Source organism: Doryrhamphus excisus, linkage group LG11 (genome assembly GCF_037039965.1).
Source record: "Doryrhamphus excisus strain RoL-2023G ecotype Guam linkage group LG11, RoL_Dexc_Guam_v1.1, whole genome shotgun sequence".
NCBI classification, from domain to species: Eukaryota; Metazoa; Chordata; class Actinopteri; order Syngnathiformes; family Syngnathidae; genus Doryrhamphus; species Doryrhamphus excisus.
Window position 1 is genome coordinate 13,391,000 of NC_136367.1, and position 10,349 is coordinate 13,401,348.

General features: G+C 41.3%; 1 protein-coding gene across 2 annotated transcripts; it reads right to left on the reverse strand.

Annotated features, from left to right (window-relative positions):
• Positions 1–2,660: 2,660 nt before the first annotated feature.
• Positions 2,661–5,554, reverse strand: neurod6b (neuronal differentiation 6b). Of its 2 annotated transcripts, none has more exons than XM_058077976.2 (2): positions 5,383–5,554; positions 2,661–5,192 (listed from the first exon to the last, which is right to left on the reverse strand). In XM_058077976.2, the coding sequence occupies exon 2, from the start codon at positions 5,185–5,187 to the stop codon at positions 4,174–4,176; it is 1,014 nt and encodes a 337-aa protein (XP_057933959.2). In that variant the 5' UTR covers positions 5,188–5,192; positions 5,383–5,554; the 3' UTR covers positions 2,661–4,173. The 2 variants fall into 2 exon arrangements, with proteins under 2 accessions (XP_057933959.2, XP_057933956.2); XM_058077973.2 differs by having other exon boundaries at positions 2,661–5,195.
• Positions 5,555–10,349: the final 4,795 nt, after the last annotated feature.

A 10,349-nucleotide genomic window follows, 5' to 3' on the forward strand; every position in this document is an offset into this window, starting at 1 on the left:
ATCTCCTTAAATCTGTCTAATTAAACCACCAAATCCCCTCACCCACCAGCTCGATCCTCACTTCCCTCCGCTCTACCCCCAATTCCATATCATTATTAGGAATTTCATGTGGGAACGTTTTACCCCATCCCACCAGCAGCACCATCTGGAGTTTGAGAATGGCACAGAATTTGGAGAACCCAATTATATTTTTCTCCCCCTGATTTTAGACATTTTAGGGCATGATGAATATATTACATGACACTTCGGTACTCTGGATTGGCACAAGGGAACATTTGTTCCTTGTAGAGTTGATTGTTTGCGGGTGCTGGGTGGATGATGTCCAACCGGGAGGTAGTATCAGTATTACATCAAAACTAGCAATATGAAATTAATATGTTTCACTTCTCTATGTTGTATATGTGTATATATAGTTATATTGTTAAAAAACTCAGCGAATAAGTTGTTGGATACTTGTAGTTTTTTTTTTTTTTTTTTGACTTCATTTTGCTCAAACTATTTTATGTATAAAAAAAGAGAATTATTTTGGTATTCATATACTGTTACATTTATTACATTGTTACCCTGAAATCTTTATTATCTTTATTTATCTTTATTCTGATTGTAATCATGATCAATCAATCATTCACTGATCTTTAAAAATGTAAGTAAAAGTATAATAAATAATAAATAATAAATAATAAATAATAAATAATAAATAATAAATAATAAATAATAAATAATAAATAATAAATAATAAATAATAAATAATAAATAATAAATAATAAATAATAATGGCCACTCCAAATTGTCCATAGGTATGAATGTGAGTGTGAATGGTTGTTTGTCTATATGTGCCCAGTGATTGGCTGGCCACCAGTCCAGGGTGTACCCCGCCTCTCGCCCAAAGACAGCTGGGATAGGCTCCAGCACCCCCGCGACCCGCGTGAGGAAAAGCGGTAGATAATTAATGAATGAATGAAATAATAAATAATAAGTATTTTTAGTATAATTAGTAATTACTATTAACTGTATTAACCCCCCCCCCCCAAAAAAAAATGCCCTATAGATTCTTTACATTTTAGGACTATGGAGCCTGATAAATAATGCTAATTCTGTAATGGGGGGTGTTTGTACACTTGACCTTTAGTGCTTAGTAACCCCAAATAGTCTTAGTGTTTCTTGCAGGTTTTTCTTATGATATGAAATAATGTCAACTTAATTTATCAGTTCCAGAGTCAAATGTCTCCCCCGCCCCATCCCACCACCAGTGGCATATGTTGAACTTGAGAATGGCATAGAATTTTAGGGGTCAGCAAGTCTCCAAAAAAGGCAGACAAATAGACAAACATTCATACCTAATGACAGTCTCCAATTAACCTAGCATGTTTTTGGAATGTGGGTGGAAACCGGAGTACCCGGAGAAAACCCACGCATGCACAGGGAGAACATGCAAACTCCCTACACCAAAGCACCGAATCCATCCATTTTCCTGCGCTTATCCGGGTCGCGGGGGCAGCAGTTTCAGTTGGGAAGCCCAGACTTCCAGGTCCCCAGCCACCTCCTCCAGCTCTACCGGGAGGACACCAAAGCGTTCCCAGGCCAGCTGTGAGACATAATCCCTCCAGCGTGTCCTAGGTCTGCCCCGGGACTTTTCCCGGGTGGGCATGCCCGGAACACCTCACCAGGGAAGCATCCGGGAGGCATCCGAACTCGATGCCCGAATGCACCCCAACTGACTCCTCTCGATGTGAACGAGAAGCGACTCTACTCTGACTGAGCTCCTTACCCTAGAACCGAACCCAGGTCTTCCCGATCTCCTGACTGTGTGGCCTCCATGCTGACCACTTGGCAGTTCTAAACTCACTTGTCACTAAAGGGATATTTGTACCACAAGACCTTGCCTGGTAACAGACCAGAAATCTGTTCCAGGATCTGTTGCCAACATTGATAGCATTTTAGCATTAAACATGGCCATATAGTGTCAACATATGCTAATGTTCATTCATTCGTGCTGGAGCCTATCCCAGCTGTCTTCAGGCGAGAGGCTGGGTACACACTGGACTGGTGGCCAGCCAATCACAGGGCACATATAGACAAACAACCATTCACACTCACATTCATACCTATGGACAATTTGGATTCGCCAATTAACCTAGCATGTTTTTGGAATGTGGGAGGAAACCGGAGTACCCGGAGAAAACCCACGCATGCACGGGGAGAACATGCAAACTCCACACAGAGATGGCCAGGAAATACAGGAAAACATGTTTTGAATCTGCTTATAACTTCCTGTGTATATTCTTCTTCTTTGATTTATTTTTTTTGTTTACAAAATTACGAATGCACGGATGTGTTTGTGCCTCCTTTTCACATATAACCCCTGGAAACAAAACAGGGCCTATATACACACTTACTGTACATACATACATGTGTGTGTGTGTGTGTGTACATGCAGGCCTCCATGATACAGTATAGTTTCCACCCACACAGCAGGAGGCAGATGTTCTGTCTATAATGAGCATAGGACTGTATACAGGGTGGGGGGTGTGGGGGGGAGGAAATGTTTGACCCCATGTTAAATTGCCCCCCCCCCCCCCAAACACACTCCTGCTGTACAAACACATACTCGTCCCACTATGAAGGAACAAGACGTGTCTCTAAATGGGACAAACGGGGAGTTTGGGGAGGGGCCGCTAAAGAGGTGCTTTCAAGGTCCCCCAGGGAACGCCAGTGTTTTTTTTTTAATTGTATTAGGAGACAGAAGATGATGAGTGAGGGGAAAGAAACCCGCTTTTCATCGGGGTTTCTCTTTTAATAAACCATACAATTTATTAAGTATATTGATTTGATTTTAAAATGACATTTAATAAGGTGACTTGCTGTTTGAATGTAGTCATATTTGAGTGTTTTGAGTTTACAAAAATGTAACAACTTAAAAAACAACTCATAGAAAATTAGCGAATGACACTTTTTGAGTGTGTTTTTTATTAGTTTATCTAAGATTTTTAATTTAAAGCTGAACAAAAAAAAGTGTGTGTATGCATTTATTTTTTTACAGTTATATTAAAATGAATGAATAAGCATTCCCATTCACGTTCTGCTTCAAAGAGACTATTCAAGATGGAAACGAAAATGTAAAAAAAAAAAAATTAAAATAAATAATAAAAGACAGACTTCACCATGCATGCACTTCTTCCAACTGGGAGGACTGGGATGCAGTCTGTGTTGTCTGGCCAACATCCAGCAACTCCAAGTCATCCAAGTCCAGGACTGACTGTTTAAAATACAAGATGAAGGCAGTAATGTCATATATATTATAATTTAAAAAAAACATGCAAATATATTTGGACCATTTGTGTAAATAAATACATTTTGTATTGATTGGAGTTTCCCCTTAATCATTTATTATTGATTCATGAGTTGTAAATATCCGCCACACAACACAAACTCCACAAGGATTTCTCAGGAATTGGTCAAATGTGCGCACCCCCCCCCCAAAAAAAATAAATACAAATTAAATAAAAAATTTATATAAACAGAATTCGTTGTAAATTCCAAAAAAAACACTTATATGTCATTGCATATTAATGATAGTGGTGCCCCCCCCCCTTTTTAAGGCATGTTACACAGAATAAATCTTGTCTGTCAATCATATAGAACAGCAACAACTTAATCAAACAATCTTTCACATGTTGAAATGTACAATAATGTCTCATATATAGTATCTACTGTCAAATTACTGAATAAATAAATCATAAATAAATCCATAACAATCATTTTTTACATTCACCTGATTAAAACACTATTTACTGCACACACGTAAACTTTATTGTCAAATACCAACACCCCCCCCAGAGTATCAATTTAGTAAGTATTATTGGATATTTTTCATGACGTAATGATATGATTGCACGAGGCTGCCCCTGCATAGCTTTAGTTTGCCTTTTATTGCTCCCTCCAATCTCTAAATTATTATTTTTAATTGGATGCAATCCAATTAAATATAAAGAATTATTGTATGGCGATTTAATTGACTTTAAACGAACATTTGAAATGTAAAAGTCTTGTGCTTCACTTGGGGAGAAATCAAGTCCAATGTTCTCATGTAAAGTGCAGACATACGGAATATTAAGGAAGGAAGGGAATAAGAAATGTTTACAAATGGGAGTTTTTTTTGCAACTCCGGGTAAATTAAGTGTGAAAGGGTGCATTGAGCTCCCCCTGTGCTTGGAAGGACTGGCTGCGAACGTGCAGGTCGTACGGGTAGCGGCCTTCCGGGGCCACCCTGTACATGGAGCCGTGCGCCAGGGCCGAGCGTCCGGGAGCCCCGCAGTAGCGCACGCCGTAGTGAGCTCCTTTGCCGTAGTCCGGCGGCTCGTCGTGCTTCAGGGAGAAAATCCCGTTCAAGTTCACGGGAGGACTCAGCTGGCTCTCGAAATGCGGACTCCCAGCCTCCGGGGACGGGTTCTCGTACAGAAATGGCTCGTATGCGCCGCTGTAACTGTAGTGGCGGAAGGGCTTGGATGATGCGTCCAAGCCGCCCGATCCGCCGCTGTGCCCGGCGGGCGTGCTCACATCCGGGTAGGAGGAGTACACCGGGTCGTAGGGTGCCCTCCCGGAGAACATGACCTCCCCGTTGTGGTCTGTGAGGAAGTTCCTGGCGTTGAGTTGCAGGCAACCCGCAACCAGGTTGGTAGTGGGCTGAGATAATCCTTTGCAAAGGGTCTGCACGAAAGCCAGCAGGTCCGGTCTCTTCCCTGCGCTCAGGGTCTCCGATAGTGCCCAGATGTAGTTCTTAGCCAGCCTCAGAGTCTCGATTTTGGACAGTTTCTGAGTCTTGGAGTAACAGGGCACCACTTTGCGGAGGCTCTCCAGCGCTGCGTTGAGGCCGTGCATGCGGCTCCTCTCCCGGGCGTTGGCCTCTTGCCTCCGAAGCCTGGAGCGGTCGTGTTGCTCCTTGGCCAGCTTCTTTTTCCTGGGGCCTCGCTTCTTATGGAGCCCGTTCTCGTCCTGATCGTCCTCTCGCTCGTCCTCCTCACCGCGGTCCGAGACGTCGTCTCCGGCGGACCTGCAGGGCAAGTCGTCGTCGTGCATGGGACGCTCGCGTTGCTCCTGGCCGCCCTCTGAGGGGACTTCACGGGGGTAACTGGCCCCGAAGCGTGGCTCGCACATCATGTGCGTGTCCTCGAATGGCAGAGTCAACATATTTCCTGCTAAAACAAGCAAGCAAACATACAAAAAAATACATAATGAATGAAATAAACGCGTTTGAGGTTATTTCTTAATTTGATGGGTCCCTTGAGAGAGAACTAATTAGCAGAGAAGTCAAATTAAAAAAAAAACATTCTTTTTGTTGCTTTCTAGTACAATTGCATGAAAAATTGTGACAAAAAAACTCACCATATGGGGTCAGCGTGCAGCTTGCATATTCCTAAATGTTCTCCTTTTGCTCTTCTGGTACCTGCAAACACCTCCTATGCCCCCCTAAAAAGAATGATAAGAACACACTCGCCTTCCTCTTGTTCTGCTCCTCCTCCTCCACCTCCTCTGTCTCTCTCCTCGTCTTCTTCCCTCTCTCCTGGAGGACTGACACTGGTGCCAGCAGCCTGGTATACCGGTGCCATCTGCCGCTGACGTCTCATGGCAGGCCGGACCACGTGTTCCCGAGTCCCCCGGGACTCTGGTGCGCAGCAGAGAGACGCTGATGATGACTTGATGTGTGCGTGAATTCAGACATTCTCAACAGGTGTAGTACGTTTGTGTTCATGCATGTTTATCTTCAAATGAAGTATTTCTTTCTAAAGATATCATTTTGGATAACTTGTGTGTTTTTTTTTTAAGAGAAAGTAAACTTTAGAGTCGTCTGTGTACAGCTTGTAGCTGTATAAATGTAATATTTAAACACTTCTATGCTAGGACTACGTTATGCTAGCCATAGCATTTCAGTATGTGGAATCAAACTATGGAATGGATTGAGTAAGGACCTCAAACAATGCACAACGATGAGCCAATTCAAGAAACAATACAAGCAGTTGATGTTTGCTAAATACAAGGATGAAGAGTCTTGAACCAGTCATGATGTGCTATATATATCACTATATTGACACTTACTATGGTACCCATTATGGCATTGGATGCTCATATCACCTTGTACTTCAGTACGTGACAAAAATAAAATAAAAAAATTAAATAAAATTAGGCTGCACAGTGGTCGTGTGGTTAGCGTGCAGACGTCACAGCTAGGAGACCAGGGTTCAATTCCACCCTCGGCCATCTCTGTGTGGAGTTTGCATGTTCTCCCCGTGCATGCGTGGGTTTTCTCCGGGTACTCCGGTTTCCTCCCACATTCCAAAAACATGCTAGGTTAATTGGCCACTCCAAATTGTCCATAGATATGAATGTGAGTGTGAATGGTTGTTTGTCTATATGTGCCCTGTGATTGGCTGGCCACCAGTCCAGGGTGTACCCCGCCTCTTGCTCGAAGACACCTGGGATAGGCTCCAGCACTCCCATGACCCTTGTGAGGATAAGCGGTAAAAAATGAATGAATGAATGAATGAATGAATAATAAAATTTAAAAATAAACTTAAACGATATTAGTAAAGCAGGAAGTGAACAAATGTAACAGTTAGTGATTGTAAAAGTACCAGATGAAGGGGTAGGATTTAATAAGCTTTGCTTCTTCCTACTCCTTTTGGACATGTGGAACTGGGAACTGATTATGTGATGCATTCAATTGTAATCTGATGCATGTTCAAATGAAATTAAACCATTTCCATTACCATTACCATTACCAACACATCTACTGTAATAGAGGCTGCACGAGTGTTTCCAGGAGCCACAGTTGGCTGAGGAATAAAATGATTTCCAAGGTAATGATGTCTGGTCTATTATCAAGCATGTTGTCGGTAGATAGAGTCATAGTCCGGAGAATACATGAGTGCTGCGGTAGGACTCATGCAGCTCCAGACTATGACCCTACCACCCCATGCTTGACTGCAGCATGGTGGCATCCTTAAATTTTCATTCATTCATTCATTTTCTACCGCTTTTTCCTCACGAGGGTCGCGGGGGGTGCTGGAGCCTATCCCAGCTGTCTTTGGGCGAGAGGCGGGGTACAGCCAATCACAGGGCACATATAGACAAACAACCATTCGCACTCACATTCATACCTATGGACAATTTGGAGTGGCTAATTAACCTAGCATGTTTTTGGAATGTGGAAGAAAACCCACGCATGCACGGGGAGAACATGCAAACTCCACACAGAGATGGCCGAGCATGGAATTGAACCCTGGTCTCCTAGCTGTGAGGTCTGCGCACTAACCACTAGACCACCGTGCCGCCCATCCTTAAATTTTGCAGTAGAAAATGAACAGAAATATGCATTTTTTGTTGTTGTTGACTTATACCTATAACAAAAAACGACAAATATGTCCGGTCCGCACCCCACTTAGTTAGCGGTGGAGTTTATCGTATTTTGGTACCCCAATGATGGCAACTAGGAGACGTCTGCAGGATTACAAAGGAGGCGGTGCACAGTGTTTGCTGGTAGCAGGACCACAAACGTTAAGTGCACCCTGCGGAAAAGGCCCGGTGGCACGCTGCCAAAGACACACCAGGGCACAGCTGGCACTTGATATGGCTATATGCTCTCCTCAGTTATGCGGAACACACACACACACACACACACACACACACACACACCTATGCCAGCCAATGACCTTGATACAAGGAGAATCAATTAAAACCAAGTATGGATGTTTCTATATTTGCCATTACATGCAAGACAGCCATTGGCAGCCAATGAGGACAAAAGACAAGGTTAGATGTCCTGCGTCCATACAAAGACATTCTAAAGTGACCGTATGGACAACAAAGACACACTATAATAGCTCATCTGCTCACACACACACACACACACACAGGGCGAGTCCAACTCAGACTCATCAGTTGACTGCACTAATTGCAAATGCAAATATGCAAATTTATATTAATTAATTACTCCACTAATTAGTTCTCTTGTCTGTTCAGGTAATAAATCACGGTGTGCTTGAGAGAGAAAGCGAGAGATGTTGGCGGACGGCGGTGATTTTTTTTTTTTTTGTGGCAGCGAGGATGTGTTATATTGGAGGACAAGTGATGCTATCTGCTCCTTTAGTTAATGTGTCACCCAGGAGGGGAGAGGCCTGCTGCTTTTAGGAAGCGTAGAGCAAAAATCCATGAAGAGTACGCCTCTGTGACACTTCCTGCCTGTCAGCTCTTTTAATTATCACATTATCAGCTTTTATAGGCTCGGCGGATGGCATGCTGAGTTGCAGGCGTTTTCTCAATTGATGTCAGCACTTAGAGGGGAGTTGGTATGGGGGGGTGGGGGGGTGAAGTGGTGGTCGTTTGTGCAGATACACCGTCACCAAACGGTGACGAACATCAGCGAAACTCTTTCATTTGTCTTGGGTGACAAAACTTCAGCGGTTTCATTCCAAAATGGAAAAAGGGAAATGACATCAGAGCATATCATAGCAAGGTTCATATACTAGCTGGCATGGTACTTGTTTGGAGTGTAGCGGAAAGCAATTGGAACACTTATGTTTGTTTTTTGGCAATGTCAATTTGGACATTTTGAGAAAAAAAATATTGATCAAATGAGTCCACTGCTTTTTTTTTTTTTTTTTTTTTACTTTTTTAACTTTTACTATGCACTGTAGTTTATTTAAAAATAATTTTAATGTCATCCTGATAACATAAAAAAACACATATTACACTTATTTCAGAAATGAATTTCAGTTAAAAGATTTTCCAATATATGTTAAAAAAAATTATTTTGCTATTAAACTAAACTAAAAGCGAGTAAATGCTCATCCTTTACCATTACAGAATAAAATGTAGGAAAATATAGAAATAATATGTAATATGTAAAAGAAATCTAAAAATAATGACTACCACAATTTCATCATTTAAAAAAAATGTATTATTCCTTAATTAATTGGTTTTATTTGTAATTATTATGATATCGAGTAAATAACTACAAACAAGTAAATACAGCTGCATTTCCTAAATTTATTGTAAATGTATTTTCAAAACTGTTTTTAAATAAAATAAAATAAAATAAAATAAAATAAAATAAAATAAAATAAAATAAAATAAAATAAAATAAAATAAAATAAAATAAAATAAAATTAAAAACTTGTACTGTTTCTTTACTTTACTTGTACTGTTTCTTTACTTGTACTGTTTCTTTACTTGTACTGTTACTTTACTTTACTTTACTTTACTTTACTTTACTTTACTTTACTTTACTTTACTTTACTTTACTTTACTTTACTTTACTTTACTTTACTTTACTTTACTTTACTTTACTTTACTTTACTTTACTTTACTTTACTTTACTTTACTTTACTTTACTTTACTTTACTTTACTTTACTTTAGCCTTGAGGGGATTTGGAATGAGACCCATGAGTTTTATAATGAATGATGGAGGATTTGTGTTGTCTTTTGGGATTAAAATGTAATGAATTCTAAATACTAATGATATAATAACGAAGAAAATGTAAAATATGACTGAATAATAAAATACAAACAATTCTAATGAATGGTATACCACACTGTATTTTAGCGTGTTTCCTGAGACATAGGAAGTAGTGGGTTCCCCACCCATTTTTGTCCTCTATTTAAACACCACTGCTCTACTTAGTTTCGATGGCATCGGAGCACGCTAACACCCACCCACCCGCTGGCAGCATGTGACAAGATGGTGGCGCGGTGCAGCATGTGAGCGAGCGCTGAGGATTGTGGGACCGATTACCAGGGGTCAGGTCCTGGACGGGTGTAGTCCAGCTGTGCTGTTCTAGCCAATTAGAAGCTCCATATGCTGCAATACTCAGCTGCCGGGAGGCCGCAACACCCACCCATACAGACACACACAAACACACAGGTGGACAGTTTCGATGCTGTGGGAATCGGTGCTGAGTTGATAGCAAACAGGTATTTTCGTGGGTGGCGGCATGAATAATGAATATTGTTGCAGTTGTATAATGTAAAGATGTTTTTTTTGTAAGGGGGGGGTGGAGATACGGAACGTGTGAGATGCTGCCGGGGGCGCCTGATTCTTTTTCATAGTACAATCTGTTCGCATGCGGCTCATACTGCCTGTGACAATCTGTTGTGTTTGCCGTAGAATATGACTACGCCGTCGCCGCAAAGTGACAAGATAGATATGATTGGAGGGGAAAAAACATATTTAAGAATCACATCTTCAGTTTTATGTTTGGATTTCTTAGACATGATGAACTGCAGGGACAACAACATCAATACTTCCAAAAATAATCAATAAAATCAAAAGAACAAGTGCGAATTGGTTTGGCGA